Source organism: Rana temporaria, chromosome 5, assembly GCF_905171775.1.
Source record: "Rana temporaria chromosome 5, aRanTem1.1, whole genome shotgun sequence".
Classification (NCBI taxonomy): domain Eukaryota; kingdom Metazoa; phylum Chordata; class Amphibia; order Anura; family Ranidae; genus Rana; species Rana temporaria.
In genome coordinates, this window is record NC_053493.1 from 393914966 (window position 1) to 393936155 (window position 21190).

A 21190-nucleotide genomic window follows, 5' to 3' on the forward strand; every position below is an offset into this window, starting at 1 on the left:
TGTTCTGACAGGGGAGGAGAGAGAAATGCTGTTAGGAAGTGATTAGGAACAGTGATATCTCTCTTCCTCCAGTCAGTCCCCTTCCCCCACAGTTAGAAACGCCTCCCAGGGAACACATTTAACCCCTTGATCGCCCCCTAGAGTTAACCCCTACCCTGCCAGTGACATTTATAAAGTAATCAGTGCATTGTTATAGCACTGATCGCTGTAGAAATGTGAAAAGTCCCAATAATGTGTCAAAAGTGTCCAATGTGTCCGCCACAATGTCGCAGTCCCGCTCAAAATCGAAGATCACCGGCATTACTAGTAAAAAATAATAATAATAAAAAATGCCATAAATCTATCCCCTATCTTGTACACGCTATAACTTTTGCACAAACCAACCAATATACGCTTGTTGCGTTTTTTTTTTTTTTTTACCTAGTGGCCTAAACTGATGAAAAAATTCGTTTTTTTTTGTGTTTTTATATTTATTATAGCAAAAAGTAAAAAATATATATTTTTTTTCTAAATTGTCAGTCTTCTTTTTGTTTATAGCCCCCCCCCCCCCCCAAAAAAAACACAGAGGGGATCAAATACAACTAAAAGAAAGCTCTATTTGTGGGGAAAAATTGCGTTGATTTTGTTTGGGTATAGCGTCGCACGACCGTGCAATTGTCAGTTAAATTAACGCAGTGCCATATCGCAAAAAGGGGCCTGGTCATTAAGAGGGACAATGTTCCAGGGCTGAAGTGGTTAAAGTAAATCTCCCCCCCTATGTATGTGTATAAAGTTATATGTACACATGTCTATGTGTAGATAAAACATTATAAGGATACATTGTTGCATAATATAGACAGCAGTGTTCTATGTGGAGATAATATATAAGGATACATTGTTTCATATAATATACAGTGTCGGGGAGTTGGGAGGTATAGATGATTCCATTGGTGGTGCGTCCATAAGGGCACCGCACCCTCTTTCCAGCCGCCCCCTCTATCACCAATGGTTAGATTCGTGCATTGCATGGCCGCCGCTGCCACCCCCCTATTTAGGTGCCTGAATTACAGCGACAGGGGGGCGGGGGTGTTGGGGAAGGATGTTTTTGAAGCACCTGATTAGAGCCATAGGCGCTAATAGGCGTCAAAAAAGGCCATGCTTGGCTCTCGCAGTCCACCCAGGTGTGTTAGGAAAGGGAATATTCTTTATTTTTTCTAACACTGAACCCCCTCTCCACCAATCAGGTGCTCAGGTCTGTTACCCATCACCTGGTTGGCTGAAACGACATGCGCTGTGATTGGACGCCTGACGGGAGGAGAGGAGACACATGGAGGATATCGCTCGCCGTCACCCTGCTGCCCCAACGAGACAGGGAAATTATTGGGCAGACGGCCAAGGGGTCACAGTGGTGACGTTTGATGGGCACAGTGCTTGCATTTGATGGGCACAGTGGCTGCATTTGATGGGCAGATGTCGAGTGGGTCACAGTGGCTGCTTTTGGTGGGCACAGTGGCTGCTTTTGGTGGGCACAGTGGCTGCTTTTGGTGGGCACAGTGGCTGCTTTTGATGGGCGCAGTGGCGGTGTTTGGTAGGCTCAGTGGCTGCATTTGATGAGCAGACGGCAAGCGGGCGGGGGTCACAGTGGCTGCATTTGATGGGCACAGTGGCGGCGTTTGATGGGCACAGTGGCTGCATTTGATGGGCAGATGTCGAGTGGGTCACAGTGGCGGCATTCATTGGGCACAGTGGCTGCTTTTGATGGGCGCAGTGGCGGTGTTTGGTAGGCTCAGTGGCTGCATTTGATGGGAAGACGGGGGGGAGGGGTCACAGTGGCGGCGTTTGATGGGCACAGTGGCGGCGTTTGATGGGCACAGTGGCTTCATTTGATGGGCAGACGGCGAGCGGTGGGGGTCACAGTGGCAGCGTTTGATGGGCACAGTGGCTGCATTTGATGGGCAGACGGCAAACGGGCGGGGGGGGGGGGTCACAGTGGCTGCATTTGATGGGCACAGTGGTGGCGTTTGATGGGCACAGTGGCTGCATTTGATGGGCAGATGGCGAGCGGGCAGGCGGGGGGGGGGGGGTCACAGTGGCGGCGTTTGGTGGGCACAGTGGCGGCGTTTGGTGGGCACAGTGGCTGCATTTGATGGGCACAGTGGCAGCGTTTGCAGGGCAGACGGCCAGCGGGCGGGGGTGGTCACAGTGACTGCATTCAATGGGCACAGTGGTGGCGTTTGGTGGGCACAGTGGTGGCGTTTGGTGGGCACAGTGGTGGCATTTGGTGGGCACAGTACCTGCTTTTGATGTTTTTTTCCCCCCAATATTTTTCAGTTTGTTTGCGCCCCCCCCCAAACTGGATGATACATTGTTACCTATAATATATAGTGTCTGGGAGGTGCAGATGGTACATTTGGGGGTTATTTACGAAAGGCAAATCCACTTTGCACTTTATAAGTAGGTGATACATTGTCACATATAATACACAGTGTGGAGGTGATACAATGTTACATATAATGCACAGTGGCCCAGATTCAAAGAGCAATTGCGCCTGCGTAACCATAGTTACGCAGCGCAATTGCTTACTTGCCCCGGCGTAACGAATGCTCCTGATTCAGGAACCTCGTTACGCCGACTGCAGCCTAAGATCTGCGCGGCATAAGGCTCTTATGCCCTCATATCTTAGGCTGCATTCTTGTGATGGCCGCTAGGTGGCGTTCCCGTTGTGCTCAGCGTATAGTATGCAAATTGCATACTAACGCCGATTCACAACGTTACGCGAGCCCTGCGTACGCAGTTTACGTCGTTTGCGTACGTCGGGTTTCGCGTAAGGCTGCACATGCTAAAAGCAGGGGCAGCCAATGCTTAGGATCCCCGTCGCGAAATTTGAAATTTACGTAAGTGAATCGTGAATGGCGCTGGACGCCATTCACGTTCACTTTGAAGCAAATGACTTCCTTGCGACGTCATTTACCGCAATGCACGTCGGGAAAGTTTCCTGACGGAGCATGCGCTCCATGATCGGCGCGGGAACGCGCCTAATTTAAATGATTCCCGCCCCCTACGGGATCATTTACATTAGGCGCCCTTACGCAGGGCATTTTTGAGGAGCGCCCACGCAAATTACGTGGCTACTGCTCCATGAATGAAGCGTAGCGCAAATAATTTGCGTAGGCGCAGGGTAAAAAGGGTACACTGCGCCTCCGTAAGGAGCGCGCAGCTGTACCTGAATCTACCCCAGTGTGATTACTCTGGGACGTGTAGGTGATACAATGTCACACATAATACACAGTGTGGACGTGTAGGTGATACATTGTCACACATAATACACAGTGTGGACGTGTAGGTGACACATGGAGATACATTGTTACATATAATACACAGTGTGATTACTCTGGGACGTGTAGGTGATACATTGTCACACATAATACACAGTGTGGACGTGTAGGTGATACATTGTCACACATAATACACAGTGTGGACGTGTAGGTGACACATGGAGATACATTGTTGCAGACTTCTCCAGTGGCGGCTCTCGGCTCCCTCTAGCGGACAGTAGCGGTCATTACACGGATGGTGTCGGTCGGTGTAATCGGTATTTCTATGGCTGTAGAGATGGATGGTAATCAGAGACATACAATGGTGCAGAGCCCGGCACGGAGGGTCCCATTGGCTGCACGGAATGATGACAGCCCGGAGGGGGGGAGGGGAGGAGGTGATGCAACGAGAGGAATGAGACTCTGGCGGAGGGATGGAGGGGGCGGGGCGCTCCGTATTGCACAGTAGTGGGCGGGGTCGGCGTGTGAGTAGTGGGCGGGGCCGGGCTCTGGTTGTGCTCGGTCCCCGGGCTCCGCACACACAGATGCAGGCAGGATCCTGTACACTCCGTATCTCCGCTGTGTGATCGGGGCACCGGGGACACGTGGATGCCGCTCCGGGACTGCTGAAGCCCCTCCTCCTCCCTTTACATCAAACTATGTTTACCAACGTGCAGAGCCGGCCGGGGGCCCCCCGAAGGGCCCATCACCCCAAGAGGCTGCTGGAGACCGACGAGCCCCCCGCCAAGTGCGCCCGGCTCAGCGAGGTGCCCCCCGATGGCGGCCTCCTACCTTCCCCGGGATCCCCCCTCCCGCCGGCTCTGCACAGCGCTGACCCCCAGCACACCGGACCTACCTGTATAGGGAGCTACCTACTGCTACCCACCGGGGACCGGGACAACGTGGCCAGAGCCCTCCACCTGCACACCGGACAGGAGCTACAGTGCAAGGTGAGCCCCACCGGACCCGACCCTCCTGGAGGACTGTCATGGGGTGTCTATGGAAGTCCAAGGCAAGGGGCCACCTGGGAGACTCAAGGGTGACCCCAAGACTAGAGGAAAGACCCCAGTCTGTAGGGTCTTCATAGATCATGGGACCCCAGCCTGGTGTCTGGAGGGTCTATGGGGGCACCAGGATTGGAAGGACCTTTGTCTGTCTGTAGGGTCTTCATATATATGGGGGCACCAGGATTGGAAGGACCTTTGTCTGTCTGTAGGGTCCCCATATATATGGGGGCACCAGGATTGGAAGGACCTTTGTCTGTCTGTAGGGTCTTCATATATATGGGGGCACCAGGATTGGAAGGACCTTTGTCTGTCTGTAGGGTCTTCATATATATGGGGGCACCAGGATTGGAAGGACCTTTGTCTGTCTGTAGGGTCTTCATATATATGGGGGCACCAGGATTGGAAGGACCTTTGTCTGTCTGTAGGGTCTTCATATATATAGGGGCACCAGGATTGGAAGGACCCCCAGTCTATAGTCTGCAGGGTCTTCATAGACGGGACCACAGCCTGATATCTGGAGGGTCTATGGGGACACCAGGATTGGAAGGACCTTTGTCTATAGTCTGGGTATTCATAGATATGACCCCAAGGTCTATGGAACCACCAGTATTGGCATGAGTCTTTGGGGGTCTTCGTAGATCTGGGAACACCAGGATTGGCATGGCCCTAGTCTTTGGGGGTCTTAATAGATTTGGGAACTCCAGGATTGGCCTGACCCTAACCTGTTGGGTCTTCATAGATCTGGGAACATCAGGATTGGCATGACCCAGGTCTATAGTCTGCAGGGTATATGGGAACATACCGGGTATGCATGTCCCTAGTCTGCAGGATCTTCAAAGACATGACTACAGTCTTTCACCTGCAGGGTCTATGGGAACACCAGGGCTGGCATGACCCCCAGTCTATAGTCTGCTGGGTCTTCATAGACAGGACCACAGCCTGATATCTGGGGGGTCTATGGGGACACCAGTATTGGAAGGACCTTTGTCTGTAGTCTGCTGGGTATTCATAGACATGTCTACAGGGGTTATGGAAACCCCAGGATTGGCATGACCCTAGTTTTTGGGGTCTTCATAGATCTGGGAACACCAGGCTTGGAATAACCCTAGTCTATAGTCTGCTGGGTCTTCATATACGTGAACACAGTCTTTTATTTGCAGGGTCTATGTGAACACCGGGATTGGCATGACCCTAGTCCTTTGTCTGCAGGGTCTTAGGCTGAGCTCATGTCTTCCCATCTGCAGGATCTATGGGAACATCAGGATTCCTAGTCTACAGCCTGCAAAATCTTGGGGAGCTCCATGATTGCCAAGACCTTAGGCTGGATTCACACCTATGGCATTTTTAGTGCATTTTGCAGATTTGCTCTACACAACGTGTTCCATAGGAAACCATTGTAAATGGACTGTAGTACAAATATGCAAAAAGCACTAAAAATGCATAGGTGCAAGTCCAGCCTAAGTCCATAGTCTGCTGGCTCTTGGAAAGGCTTGGCTCCAGTTATCTGCATGGTCTGTGGGAGCCCCCAGAATCGACAGGACCCTAGTTTGCATGGTCTGTGGGAGCCCCAGAATCGGCAGGACCCTAGTTTGCATGGTCTTCCATAGATGTGATCCCAGCCTTTTATCTGCAGGGGATCCCCGGTATTGGGAAAATAATAGTCTGAAGGGTTTTGGGAAGACATGACTCCAGTAGATTATCTGCAGGGTCTTAGGGAGCCCCTGGGGGGGGGGGGGGTAGTCGCAACCCCAGCCTTTTGTCTGCTGGGTCTTGATTAGTTCTAGTGTAGACATGACCCCAGCCATTTGTCTGCTGGGTCTTTGTTGGTGATGCCCCCCCAACCTTTTGTCTGCAGAATCTGGGGGGCAGGTAGAAATGACCCCTAGCCTGTTTGAGTTGTTGGCAGAACCCCAGGGTAGAGACGACCTCGTTTTGAGGGGTTGGCACGACCCCAGGGTAGCGATGACCTTATCTTGCTGTTTGTAGGATCTTTAGGGTCCCCAAACCTGCAGTGATCCCATGTAGTTTGCAGGCTTGTCGGACCCCGGTGTTCCCTCGGCACTATATAAGGGAACCCTGGTTCCAAGGATGGCATGTTGTCTGTAGTCTCTACATGTTGGCATATTTTCCCTGATTTTTGTGGTCTTTGTTGCTCCCAGGAGATCTGGTGAGCAGTGTCTGTCGGTGTTGTAGAGTGTGCCGTCTATGTAGCCTTCAATAACCTCAGTCTTTTGTCTGCAATGCCTGACCTCCGTGTGCTCTCATGGGGGGGGGGGGGGACCCGGGGGACCCCTATAGCTGCAGACAAGACCCATTTCCTTAGCCCCGTATGTACTGGTGGGCTGAGATCCGTCTCTGTCTACGGTGGAGATATCTCTGCCAGGAAGATGCCAATCTATTGTCCCTAAAGTTTCCTTCCATAGAACTGCAGCACATTGCTATCCTTGTCCTGGGGACACCTAGGCAAGGCTTACCCTTCTTTTGTTTGCTTTGTTACTTTGGGAGACCAAGGACCCCCCCCCCCCAGGCCTTTGTCTGCGGTCTCGGAAGCAGAGGAGGGGGTAACGGAGACCCCATTCTGTGTTGTATAGCAGAAGGCACCAGGAGAAAGCGGCATTGTCTGTAGTGTTTCTCGAGTTTTCACCGATGGGGGGGTCAGACAGACCCGTTTATGGTTATTGTGTGTTTAAAGCCAGTTCTATTGTTACGTTTTAGTCTGATGCTTCATGGTCTCCAGGGCCCCCATTCCGCTTCCTGTCTTGCCCTAAGGGCCCCCTCTGTATTATATTGCATGTGGTTTCTCAGGAGACCTAGCTTCCCGCATGATCCCCAGAGCTCTCTGTTTGAACACTTCCAGCTAAGTGATTGCTTCCCTAAGGGCATCAGCTCCATTCAATGAATTCTTAAACTGGCACCAGTCACCCCCCCTTCCCAGTACGGGCAGAGGGACTAAAAGTCCTATGAAGTCCTTGGCACACTTTGCCAAGATCCAATTTTTCAATGCAATTGCATCGTACTAGAAAGACTTGCATGACGTTGCAGCAGACGGAGCTGTTACCTTGTATGCCCCACAGCTTAGCGAAGACGTAGCCTATTTACGCAGTGAATGAAACCGGATGGACAGATTGAACGCCAAACTTGATAAACGGGAGAGCTCTATTGGCCAAGATTAGAAGGGTTTTGGGGCTTATTTGATTGGTCATCATAGTTCAGTAACTCAGCACGATCGGATGTTGTATTTCGGGGCTTGGAAACGACGCCTGCTTTTCAAAGGTCTCATTGCCTTTGCAAATCAATGGGGGTTATTTACGAACGGCAAATCCACTTGGAGGTGCAGTCGCTGTAAATCTGAGGGTTAGATCTGAATTGAAGGGAAGCTCTGCTGATTTTATCATCCAATCATGTGCAAGCTAAAATGCTGTTTATTTTCCTTGCATGTCCCCCTCGGATCTACAGCGACTGCACTTCCAAGTTCACTTGCAGAGCAAAGTGGATTTGCCTTTCGTAAATAACCCCCAAATGTATCATCTGCACCTCTCAGACACTGTATATTATATGTAACCATGTATCATCCAGTTTGGGGGGGTGCAAACAAACTGAAAAATATTGGGGGGGGGGGGGAAAACATCAAAAGCAGGTACTGTGCCCACCAAATGCCACCACTGTGCCCATTGAATGCAGTCACTGTGACCACCCCCCCGCCCGCTCGCACTTTGCACTTGTAGTGCAAAGTGAATTTACCCTCTATAACAGGGATATGCAATTAGTGGACCTCCAGCTGTTGCCAAACTACAAGTCCCATCATGCCTTTGCCTCTGGGTGTCATGCTTGTAGCTGTCAGTCTTGCTATGCCTCATGGGACTTGTAGTTCTGCAACAGCTGGAGGTCCGCTAATTGCAAATCCCTGCTCTATAAATTGCCCCCAATGGGCTGGATTCAGCTAGAATTGCGCTTTTTTTACGGAGGCGCAGGGCAACGATTTTGCCCTGCGCCCCCGCAAAATTACTGCGCTGCCCTTCATTCACGGAGCAGTAGCTCCGTAAATTGCGTGGGCGCGCCGGCCAAATGCCCGGCGTAAGCGCGCGCACTTTAAATGATCCCGTAGGGGGCGGGAATCATTTAAATTAGGCGCGTTCCCGCGCCGATCGTAGAGCGCATGCTCCGTCGGGAAACTTTCCCGACGTGCATTGCGGCAAATGACGTCGCAAGGACGTCATTTGCTTCAAAGTGAACGGCGTCCAGCGCCATTCACGAATCACTTACGCAAAGTACGTAAATTTCAAATTTCGCGACGCGGGAACGACGGGTATACGTAACATTGGCTGCCCCTGCTAATAGCAGGGGCAGCCTTGCGCGAAAACCGCCGTACGGAAACAACGTAAATTGCGTACGCAGGGCTCGCGTAACGTTGTGAATCGGCGTTGGTATGCAATTTGCATACTATACGATGAGCACAACGGGAACGCCACCTAGCGGCCATCGCAAGAATGCAGCCTAAGATATGCGGGCATAAGAGCCTTATGCCGCGCATATCTTAGGCTGCAGTCGGCGTAACGAGGTTCCTGAATCGGGAGCATTCGTTACGCCGGGGCAAGTAAGCAATTGCGCTGTGTAACTTATGGTTACACAGGCGCAATTGCTTCTTGAATCCAGGCCAATGTTCTTTGCAATGGGGTTAATTTACTAAAACTGGAGGGTGCAAAATCTGGTGCAGCGCTGCATAGAAAGCTTTCAGGTTTTTTTGCCAAAGCTTGAACAAGTGGAAGTTAGAAGCTGGCTACCATGCACAGATGCATCAGATTTTGCACTCTTTGGTTTTATTAAATCGCCCCCCCCCCCCCTGCTTTTGTAGACCAAGTAAACAAAGTTAGATGATGCAGTTACCCATGGCAGCCAATCGGAAATTATTTCCTACTATTATAACCACTATAAGCCAATGCCAGATGGACATGTATGGGGCTGTCTGCAATGTGTTCATTCCCTTCGCTGAACATATAGTTAGATTGAACCTGCTACGCTCCACAGCCGTGAGATGTGAACATATTGCAATGCTATGTCAGTGAGTCGGGTAATAATTGCGCTGACAGTTCATCGGTTCCTGTAATTTAATTTCCACCCTCCCTTTCCTATTGCATTAGAACTGACATGATCGCATTCTTTAACAAATGTCTCATTTTGCTGATTTTTAATTGGACTAGACGGGTTACGTCAATGCTGAGCTCTCCCTTGTAACCTTAATACGGCTTTGTGTATTTGCTGCTGCCCTCTGCTGCTAGTCAGCGACGGGAAAATGAATTGATGGCCGTTCCAACAGGCATAAAGAAGCCACAGAAATGAGAGCTTACGGCGCCTGAATAAGGCGACGTAAAAATAGGACACAGTTTTGCTAGGTCTGGTGTAGTGCGGTTGTTTTTTTCTTTGCACATAATCTCTTAGCATATGGTTTGCATGTCCTAGTTTAGCCTAGCACTGACCTATTTAGCCTGTAGAGCTCCATCTGTGGTGGGAATACAAGGCCATCAAACACACTGGGAGTTGTAGTACCGCCACAGTTGACGAGCCACAAGTTGTGCACTTATTTATTTCATTTAGATTGATAATCAGGGGTGAAGGGTAAGCCACCCAAGTCAGATTGGTCCTTGTGCTACATTGGTGTTTCTCAACCAGTCAATGGAACCCTAAAGTTCCTCTAGGGCAGTGATGGTGAACCTTGGCGCCCCAGATGTTTTGAAACTCCATTTACCACGATGCTCAACTACACTGCAGAGTGCATGAGCATCATGGGAAATGTAGTTCCCAAACATCTGGGGTGCCAAGGTTCACCATCACTGCCCTAGAGGAACCTTAGGGTTCCATTGACTGGTCCTTATGATACATCAGGGTTTCTCAACCAGTCAATGGAACCCTAAGGTTCCTCTAGGGCAGTGATGGTGAACCTTGGTGCCCCAGATGTTTTGAAACTCCATTTACCACGATGCTCAACTACACTGCAGCGTGCATGAGCATTATGGGAAATGTAGTCCCAAACATCTGGGGTGCCAAGGTTCACCATCACTGCCCTAGAGGAACCTTAGGGTTCCATTGACTGGTTGGTCCTTATGATACATCAGGGTTTCTCAGCCAGTCAATGAAACCCTAAGGTTCCTCTAGGGCAGTGATGGTGAACCTTGGCGCCCCAGATGTTTTGAAACTCCATTTACCACGATGCTCAACTACACTGCAGAGTGCATGAGCATCATGGAAAATGTAGTTCCAAAACATCTGGGGTTCCAAGGTTCACCATCACTGCCCTAGAGGAACCTTGGGGTTCCATTGACTGGTTGAGAAGCCCTGATGTATCATAAGGACCAGTCTAAGGTTCCTCTAGGGCAGTGATGGTGAACCTTGGCGCCCCAGATGTTTTGAAACTACATTTCCCACGATGCTCAACTACACTGCAGTGCATGAGCATCATGGGAAATGTAGTTCCAAAACATCTGGGGTGCCAAGGTTCACCATCGCTGCCCTAGAGGAACCTTAGGGTTCCATTGACTGGTTGAGAAACCCTGATGTATCATAAGGACCAATCTAAGGTTCCACGTTTCCCATGATGCTCATGCACTCTGCAGTGTAGTTGAGCATCGTGGGAAATGTGGTTTCAAAACATCTGGGGCACCAAGGTTCACCATCACTGCCCTAGAGGAACCTTAGATTAGTCCTTATGATACATCAGGGTTTCTCAACCAGTCAATGGAACCCTAAGGTTCCTCTAGGGCAGTGATGGTGAACCTTGGCGCCCCAGATGTTTTGAAACTACATTTCCCACGATGCTCAACTACACTGCAGAGTGCATGAGCATCATGGGAAATGTAGTTCCAAAACATCTTGGGTGCCAAGGTTCACCATCACTGCTCTAGGGGTTCCTTGAGCAATGAGCAAGTTCTGCCTCTCGGATAAGTTCCCACTGACACCATTAATCTTTTTAGCTATCTAAGGGGAATTCTTCCCAATGTCCACAAGTGTAAGGAGCATTCCTCCCACTGACCACCACTAATGTATCATGAGTTGTCATTTTTATCGGGGGTTCCCTGAGACTGGGGAGTTATTTCAAGGGTTCCTCTGTGTTGAAAAGGTTGCGAGGCTGTGCTACGTAGTTGTTGGTCAACCAAAGAATATTGTCAGAATGTAACAGTCTGTTAGTTCAGTGGTCATCAACCCTGTCCTGCAGGGCTCACTAACAGGCCAGGTTTGCAAGATAACTGAAATACATCATAGCTGATATAATTTGCTGCTCAGTGATTGCAGTATTCTAGACTGCATCTCCCCAAGGTAATACATAAAACCTGGCCTGTTAGTGGGCCCTGCAGGACAGGGTTGATGACCACTGTGTTAGTTCACAAAGGATTTGGCATTTGAATTAAATTTTTTCTTCTTGCATCCTTTGCAGGTTTTCCCCTTGAAGGACTATCAGAATAAGATCCAGCCTTACATCCACCTCCCCTGGCATCGAAACGTTACTGGGACTGTAGAAGTCATCCAAGGGGAGAGCAAGGTCTACGTGTTTTTTGAAAAGGAGTTCGGTGACATGCACTCTTACGTGCGCAGCTGCAAGAGGCTGAGCGAAGAGCAGGCCGCCAAACTCTTCAAGCAAATCATCACCTCCGTGTCCCACTGTCATCAGTCTAATATTGTTCTGGGTGACCTGAAGCTGAGGAAGTTCGTGTTTTCTGACAAAGAAAGGTGAGGAAGCAATCTTGAGTTAGAAACAAAGACTTAATGCGTGATGGATCTTATTATTATTATTATACAGCTTTTCTATAGCGCCAACAGTTTGCGCAACGTTTGCCAAAATAAAGGCAGACATTACAGTTGCATTACAATTTGGTACAAGAGAAATCGGAGGGCCCTGCTCATTAGAGCTTACAATCTAAAAAAGGAAGAGGGTTAATTGATACAAAAGGTAGTAGCTGTGGGGGATGAGCTGATGGAGGAAGTAAAACCGTGTTACTTAGAACAGGGCTCGACGAATCCCGGGCGCCAGGTCGCCATGGCGACTAGAAATGGGGTCCTGGCGACTTGGCTTGGAAGGGGGGCACCATCTGGTGGTGAGCCGTTGTTATTGCCACCAGATGTGTAAGCTGGTGCCATCTGGTGGTGGCTGTTGTTATTACAAGTTAAGCATTACAAGTTAAACAGCAATTCTAATGTAATTTCACTATTTTCACTGCCATTTTCTTCCTTCTAATTAGAACCCCCAAACATTATATATATATATATATATATATATATATATATATATATATATTTTTTATCCTAACACCCTAGAGAAAAAAATGGCGATTGTTGCAATACTTTCTGTCATGCCGTATTTGCACAGCGGTCTTACAAGCGCACTTTTTTTTGGAAAAAAATTACACTTTTTTTAATTAAAAAATAAGACAACAGTAAAGTTATCCCCATTTTTTTTTTTTTTTTTTAATATTATGAAAGATAATGTTACGCCGAGTAAATTCATACCCAACATGTCACACTTCAAAATTGCGTCCGCTCGTGGAATGCCGACAAACTTTTACCCTTTAAAATCTTCATAGGCGACGTTTAAAAAAATCTACAGGTTGCATGTTTTGAGTTAGAGGAGGTCTAGGGCTAGAATTATTGCTCTCGCTCTACCAATCGCGGCGATACCTCACATGTGTGGTTTGAACACCGTTTACATATGCGGGCGCTGCTCACGTATGTGTTCGCTTCTGCGCGCAGGCTCGTCGGGACGGGGCACCTTTTCTGGTTCCTAACTTTTTTAGCTGGCTCCTAGATTCCGAGCAAAATTGTCAAACCCTGACTTAGAAGCAGGATAGGCTTCGTTAAAGAGAAGAGTTTTCATGGATCGTCTAAATATGGATAGTTTAGGGGACATTCGGACAGATTAGGGTAGGAAGTTAAAGGATGGGAGAGGCTCTGGAGAAATCCTGGAGGTGACAAGGGGGCTAGAGAGCCAGAGGTCTTGGGAGGACCAAAGAGAGTGGCTTGGTTGGTATTTTGGGACTAGGTTAGGGATGTAGCTGGGGGCCGAGTTGTGGTTGGCTTTGTAAGTTGTTAGTACTTTGAATTTTTTATTCGTTGGGTGAGTGGAAGCCAGTGGAGGGATTGGCAGAGAAGGGTGGAGGACACTGAATGGTTGGTAAGGTGGATGAGTCTTGCAGCGGCATTCATGATGGACTGAAGGGGTGATGGTCTATGTAGAGGTAATCCAATGAGGAGGGAGTTGCAGTAGTCGAGGCGAGAGATAACCAGGGAGCGAACTAGAAGATTGGTGGTGTCATTGGTTAAAAAGGGGGGGGAAATCTGGAAATGTTGAGGCGGCATTATTTGGACAGAGGTTGGATGTGGGCCTGAAAGGACAGTTCAGAGTCTAATGTTACCCCTAGAACCCTGGCATGTGCATATTATTTAATAATAGGTGTAAATCGGTGAGGAGGACATCATTAGGTCAGGGGAGGAACTGAGACAGCGCTTTGGCTCAGACATGGAGAATACCGGCGAGGGCTTTTCATTCTCTGGGAACTGGTGACATCACTTCTGGGAACTGGTGACATCACTTAGTCATGGGTTGGCCATTTCTGTTGCTTTGTTGTCTAAATTCATAGACCTATTTATATCCGCTTACAAAACGACCCATTATAAGGTGATATACATGTCCTCAGCACATGTTGAGGTATAAACAGTCCTACTGTTGTGCAAGGTGGCGTTACGAAAATATGAAGTAAACAGTTAATGTTCAACCAGCCGGACACTTCTGACCTCAGAGCTGTCACATACAGCCACATCTAGGCCCAGATTCAACCCTCCACCCCATAGTCTTGCCTCCCAAATATTGATATTTCCATTAGCCCGTGTTTGTTTTGCGTGTTTACAGTCGCAATGCTCGCAGCAGATAGGACCAGAGCTGACTGGCCCCCTGCCCAGTCCATACAATACAAACTGAAGCCAAGCAGCTGCGGTTGTTGACGGAAAACTGTAGGATAGCGCCAATGCTGAAATATGAAAGTTGTGTACACATGACATTGTATAAAGTTTGTAGTGGGTTGTATCGGTGATGTACGTAGTTGACCTCTGTTCAGCTGATCTTGACGAAAAAAGAACTAGAGGAACTTGAGAAATGGAAATTGGCCTGGACTTTAATGGGTTGGTACACCAAATAAGCTATTTTGTTGTTTTTGCAACCCTTTCAGCACAGAGACCATTGAAACAACTTTCTGCTCCAAAGGATCTCCTGCTAAAAATGACTGATACATTAGTGTGATGGTCAGTGGGAGAAATGCTCCTTATACTTGTGAACATTGGGGAGAATTACCAACAGCTAAAAAGACTAATGGCGTCCATGAGAACTTTATTTAAGAGGCAGAAATTGCTCAAGGATCCCTTAAAAACCCCTGGAGGAACCCTGGTTGGGAAACCCAGTTGTCGACCAAATTAGGCCCCATGATGGAGATTTGTTTTTAAAGTGGAGTTCCGCCGAATTTTTTATATATATATATATATATATATATATATATATATATATATATATATATATATATATATATATATATATATATATATATATATATATATATATATATATATATATATATATATATATATATATTGTAGTATGGTCAGTCATCTTTCTTTGGTGCAGGAATATATTTATGGCAAGGCAATCTCATTGCCAAAGTCCATAAGGAATATAGGAGGCATACTGAGATGCTGTGATGCACCTACAATTGAAAAGCTGGTTTGGGATGACTCCAGTCTTTAAAGGCTCATGCACATGGGTGGTTTGGCTTGTATAGCTTTTATAAAAATGGGCGACTATGTAGCAATGCACATAGGATCAATGAAGAGATTAAATATGCTTTGGCTTATGGTACCATAAGCCAAAGCTGACAAGATGGAATGCATACAGGGAGCTATGGCTAGAGCAGGCGAGGGCAAACTCGGCCCTTCAGCTGTTTTGAAACTACAAGTCCCATGAGACATTGCAAGACCCTGACAATCACAGGCATGACTCCTAGAGGCAGAGGCATGATGGGATTTGCAGTTTCACCACAGCTGGAGGGCTGAGATTGCCCACCCCTGGGCTAGAGCGTGGACTTTCTGCCTTCGGGACATACCTCCTTGAATGCATATGGCCCTGCACACAGGCACCAATTGGAACCGTGTACAACTGCTGCATATTTCAGCCAGTCATTGATTTTGACGGGCTGCTGACAGTGGGGTTTATGCTGCTCTGGTGGGTCCAAACCGCCGGTGTATATGAAGCCTTAAGGGCGCTTTGGTCTGAGCATATTAATATCTGCTTGACAGAATCCCAAAAATCTCCTGCGTTTACTTCAATCTTTCAGTCCTGGCAGATGCCCACCCAACATACTGAGGACAAAACTAATAGAGTAGCTGATAGTGCTTCAAACTGGCCCTCAGCCACTTAATGTATGCGGGTCATTTTGTAGACCTTATAATCGATGATATATGGTATTACATTCTTGGCCGAAAAACCCCTGCTAGCTCTGAAATTCTGATCGTGCTGTTCCATCTGGGATATTTACAAACGTCACGTCACTGGAATGTTCACTGATGGAAGGGAAAGAGGAGCCAAGAGCGGTAGAGGAGGGGGGGTGGGCGGTACGAGGCTGCGGTCGCGGCCGGGAGTTCAGAGCTTGGTTTTGGACTCGGTGCCAAATGGATATTTAAATGCCACTTTTTTATAGCCAAGCAAAGTGCAGTGTCCTGGTGGGCCCTTTAAGGCAGGTACACGCAGCAGGAGAGGACGGATTATGGAGAATGCAAAGAATTTAAATCTTGAATTGCACAAAAGTGTTAATGTAACAATATTCTGAACCTCTATGGAGGCTCCAAAATCCTTTAGGAAAGGTTGTACTTCAATGTCTTCCCTATGGATGTACATTCAGGTTGTTTTGTTTTGCATAATGGAAAACGTAAATTTACATTTTTGGGAAATCTCGAGTTTCAGGCAGCTGTGTGAGCGCGTCCGTCCTGTGCGTCAGGAGTTGATGAGCAGGGGGTTAAGCGATATGTGGCAGGCACAGGTGCGAAGTTTTTACTGTGACACCAGCCGGTTGCTGCCAGACGGTAGAGTGGCTTGAGTCGCTTTTTCCGTCCTCTGTACCACAGCTACTTTGCATTACAAGAGTTCATGTTGAGGACAGAAAAGGGAACGCGTTATATCCCTCGCGGCCTGAGAGTGAAAAAAAAAATCTCGTGCTATGTAGGCCTTCAATCTCTTCTGGCTTTTAACAAAAATTATATTTTTATTCGCTGGGATAATGTTCAGTTTAGGCCTGCTGGTAGTTATTTCAGGAAAGCGCATACTAAGGCTTTTTTTTTTATTTTTTATAGCAGATGATGATTTAATTTTGTTGTTGGAAGCTCAATATTAACCTGTGTTTTGTTTTTTCCTTTCTTAGGACTCAACTGCGGTTGGAAAGCTTAGAAGACGCTCACATTATGAAAGGGAAGGATGATGCTTTGTCAGACAAACACGGGTGCCCGGCTTACGTCAGCCCAGAGATCCTGAACACCACAGGGACTTATTCTGGGAGATCGGCTGACGTCTGGAGCTTGGGTGTCATGCTTTTCACCCTCCTGGTCGGACGTTATCCTTTTCACGATTCGGACCCCAGCTCGCTTTTCTCCAAAATCCGGCGCGGACAGTTTTGCATCCCTGACCACGTCTCCCCCAAAGCTAGGTGCCTTATCCGAAGCCTACTGAGACGGGAGCCCTCCGAGAGACTCACAGCAGAGGAAATTTTATTACATCCCTGGTTTGAAGCTGCCTCTCACCCCGGCTTAGCCGATCAGGAACCAAGCAACACTGACCAGCTTGTACCTGATGTCCCACAGACTTGTGATGACCTTGATTCCTTCTTCTGCTAGCTCCTCTCAACCTACAGACTATTGTCTTTTTATAATGACCAGATCTGGGACTTGCAGGAAGCCTGTGAGCCCTGGCAGCTGTGGTGTGGACAATCTCGTATGTGATAGCAACATACCATATTGAGTTTGCCAACAATTATTATATTGCAAAAGCTTTTGCCTTGGTGGTCTAGGATCACTCTTTGGTCCACGTAGGTGCATTCTGTAAGACAGTGCAAAGGGCGGTTGGTTCTGGGTCACTGTACTTTGCCCAATCAGAACTAATTTATGATCTTACTGAAATATGATTGCAGAGGGGCTCATGGAATTTGACATCCCTTGCACTGCCTTCTCAAATAACCCCAACGTGTTTCGTCCAGAGGGAATGTAATGTATGTTTGAAGGACTCTACAACTCGCAAAATCATTTCACCCTTCTAAATCTGGGCCTTCAGTTTAAACTGGACGATTTTAGTCCTGTATCTTAATTCTTCTAGGATTTATTGGGGGACATGGGATCAATCAGTAACTATTGAAACAATGAGCTCCCATCAGTGACGGACAAGTCAGCAAAGGGCTCCTGTGGAGAAATTGTTGTGCCCCCAGAACCCTTAAAGACCCCTGTGCTCGGGGTTCACAGCTGATCTATCTTCCACTGGCTCCCAGAATACCAGGACCATTACCACCTGAGCAATTTGAGGCAATTCAAGGCTCAACATCAAGATTCCCATTCTATTCAGTGATGCCCATTCCCACCTGCTTATCTCATGAAAAAGTACAATGAGCCTGTTTGGGGCAGAGTTGTGTGTTTTGGCCTCTATGGACGTCAGTGGAAGCGCCAGAAAATCCACTTTTTCTAATTGCTCCTCCTAAAAATTGGCTTTCTGGTAACTACGAAAATGTGCTCAAGCTTAAAAATGCATGTACAAACACAGTTAAACTCAACTCTCCTGAAACCGCTTATGATCGAGTATGAATGGGGTCAAACTGCACCACTGGGAGCCCATAAGCAAGCATTCATGGCTTCACCCCCCATAAAACCCAGGGTTTTTTTTTTTTTTTAATTGCACCATTGGCTGGCTAAAAAATGTTCAACAGCTGTAGTTTCTTCATGGCTCCATTTTGTTATACCCAAACCCAACACGGCCTTCGTTGGACCGATTTTGGCTTTTCTTGTTGATAATATAGCATTAAAGGGGTTAAGCGAGAAGAGTGGGAAGGCCCAGTTAACCTCGACAGCACAATTTTTTTTTTTTTTTTTTTTTTTTTTTTTTTTTTACAGCACTTGAGAAAAAAGAGTCGCACTTGTATTTTTCTGTATTACCTCGACCATTTTAGGTCACCTTAAATGGCACCTAAAGGGAGAGTGTTGCATTGTGGGGTCCCCCCCCCCCCCTCCCATTTCCTGCGCAGAATTTAGACATTTTGTCCCTTGCGTTGACACTGAAATATAGGTGGACAGCAATGTCCCACACCACAGTCTGGAGAGACCAATTACTCCGACGCAAGATAATTCCACCTTTAGTCGGGTCTTCTAAGGGCTGGACCTCAGCAAGCCTTCACTCTATTGAAAAGCACATATACCTCATTGCATTGTTGTATTTTATTTTTGTTTTTGGCCCACAGAGCCTTGCATTTCATATTTTCAGTAGTAAGTTAAACACTTTTTTTTTTTTTTTTCTTGAGACAGACCGTTTTTTTTTTTGTATTGACCTTTACGAAAGCCAAAACATTTTATTTTGGTTAAAGTGCGAAAGGGTTAAAGCCCTTGTCAAATTGGGGAGATTTTCCCTCGCTTCCTTTTGTGGTTCTAGGACGGGAAGTGAAGGAAAATCTTTCCAAAGTGAGGGAAGTCCCTGGGTGCCACCAGAACTTATGTCCCTGGTCAACGGGGACCCAGACATCAATGAAAACATGAGATTTTCTAATCCCTCTCCACTCTATTCAAACCTAAACAAAAAGTTTTGCCTTTAGTTGTCATTTTAAGTATGCAGAATACTGACGCGTTGCACACCCTAGTTCCAATCAGAAGTCTTCTTTTTCTTTTTCTCTCCAGTGACAGGAGTAAAATCTGATCTCTGATTGGGTCATGGGTTAACAGCTGTTTAGGCTCTGCCGCATTACTTTCTTAAACAAGTCCATTATAAGCTGGTGCTTCACATCCCCGCCGCCGTGACGCCGTGTGCGAATACAGACACCTACGCATGCCAGGCTCTGTTGGCAGTGAAGCCTTTTTTTTTTTTTTTTTTTTTTCTATTTTCAACCTTGAAAACTGAAGATAAAATAAAATCCCAATGTTAATTAGCAATTGTAATGTGAATAACTGTTGGCAAAAGCACCTGTCAAAAGAGAAAGGAAAATCGCGAGAAGACATAGGGGCGCCAGAGCCTTCATTGCACTAACTGACTCGCGGTTGTTAAACTTGTATCTGTGATACGTTTTGTATATAAATAGACTGTAAATACCGACAGTAAGCGTTTGCTGAAAACCGTTTTCGGGGGAATAAAAACACTATGTTGTGTAAATATGTGGAAGAAAAAAGTAAATTCTGTAAAATTTGTACAGTATATTGTAATAAATATTTTTCTTTTTTATATATTCTCGTGTCAACTTTGTTGGGTGAAGGTCCAGTTTTTTTTTTTTGGGGGGGGTTCTCGGGGGAACCCTTTGCCAAGAAAAGTAGGGGGGCTGCTATGGTTGGTGTCCCCTTCTGAAAATACTAGTTGCAGGCTGATCTGGTTGCCAGGCTGATCTAACAAGTCAAATTTCTGCAAACCTGATCCATATGCAGACAAAAAGTTCAATCTCCAATGGCTGCATGCTTATTCTGGGTTAATGAAGGTATTGATTTGTTAGTGGGCCCCTGTCCTCGGGGCCCACTAATAGGCCAGGTTTGCAAGATAACAAATACCGTATTTATCGGCGTATACCGCACACTTTTTTTGCTCTGAAAATCAGGGCAAAATCGTGGGTGCGCGGTATACGCCGATACCCGCGCCGAGTTTGAATACTGCGCCGACATATGCCGAGCGCAGTAGTCGGGCAGTCTCGGCTCCTTCCGCGCTCACGTTCCTGGACGTCAGCGCGAGAGTTGCCGAGCCTGCCCGACAATACACGAGTGTACTGCACTCTGTATATGTCGGCGCAGTATTCAAACTCGGCTCGGGAAACGAGCGGCGAGGATGCCGCAGAAGGACGCCGGACCCGACGAAGAGGACACCCGAAGCCGCAGATGGACGCCGGACCCGACGAGGCCGCCGCACAAGACACCAAAACTGTGTACAAAAAAACTTTTTTCCACAGGAATACGCTGCAACTTTAGGGGTGCGCGCTACACGCGGGAGCGCACTATACCCCAATAAATACGGTACATCACAGTTGCTGCTCAGTGATTGCAGTATTCTAGTCTGCATCTCCCCAAGGTAATACATAAAACCTGGCCTGTTTAGTGGGCCCTGAGGACAGGGTTGGTGACCACTGGTGTCCAACCTGTATCCCAGGGCAGTGTTTCTCAACTCCAGTCCTCGAGGCGCCCCAACAGGTCATGTTTTCAGGCTTTCCATCATTTTGCACAGGTGATTTGATCAGTTTCACTGCCTTAGTAATTAACACAGCCAATTTATCTGAGGGAAATCCTGAAAACATGACCTGTTGGGGCGCCTTGAGGACTGGAGTTGAGAAACACTGTCCCAGGGCCACTTCCTGCCCTTTTGGTATTTAAATTGGTTTTAAGGCATTTAATTGTGAAGGGACTTTTTTTTTTTTTTTTTTATAGGTTTAAAAAGTTTTGGGTTTAAAAATAAAATAAAAATAACTTGCCTAGGTGGATGTAGCATTGGTCTGATGCTGCATCTGTCCCCCGCTACCTCTACACTGAGCAAACAAAGACCTCTAAAGTTCCATGGGTGGTGAACTGGTGGTCCTCCCAACTGTTTCAGAACTACAAGTCCCATCATACCTCTGCCTTTGGGAGTCATGCTTGTAACGGTCAGCCTTGCAA

The 21190-nt window shown here is 47.4% G+C and overlaps 1 protein-coding gene across 1 annotated transcript; it reads left to right on the forward strand.

The window, feature by feature from the left end:
• The first annotated feature begins 3823 nt into the window (after window positions 1–3823).
• Window positions 3824–19784, forward strand: TRIB1 (tribbles pseudokinase 1). Its single transcript, XM_040354956.1, has 3 exons — window positions 3824–4243; window positions 11727–12019; window positions 16744–19784. Exons 1-3 carry the CDS (start codon window positions 3953–3955, stop codon window positions 17210–17212), a joined length of 1053 nt encoding a protein of 350 aa, XP_040210890.1. The 5' UTR covers window positions 3824–3952; the 3' UTR covers window positions 17213–19784.
• Window positions 19785–21190: the final 1406 nt, after the last annotated feature.

Bases quoted from the DNA above. Each gene is read 5' to 3' on its own strand.
- TRIB1 (XM_040354956.1), top strand. From the start codon at position 3,953: ATGTTTACCAACGTGCAGAGCCGGCCGGGGGCCCCCCGAAGGGCCCAT. The intron at 4,244-11,726 runs GTGAGCCCCACC...CATCCTTTGCAG, and splicing joins GACAGGAGCTACAGTGCAAG to GTTTTCCCCTTGAAGGACTA. The intron at 12,020-16,743 runs GTGAGGAAGCAA...TTCCTTTCTTAG, and splicing joins GTGTTTTCTGACAAAGAAAG to GACTCAACTGCGGTTGGAAA.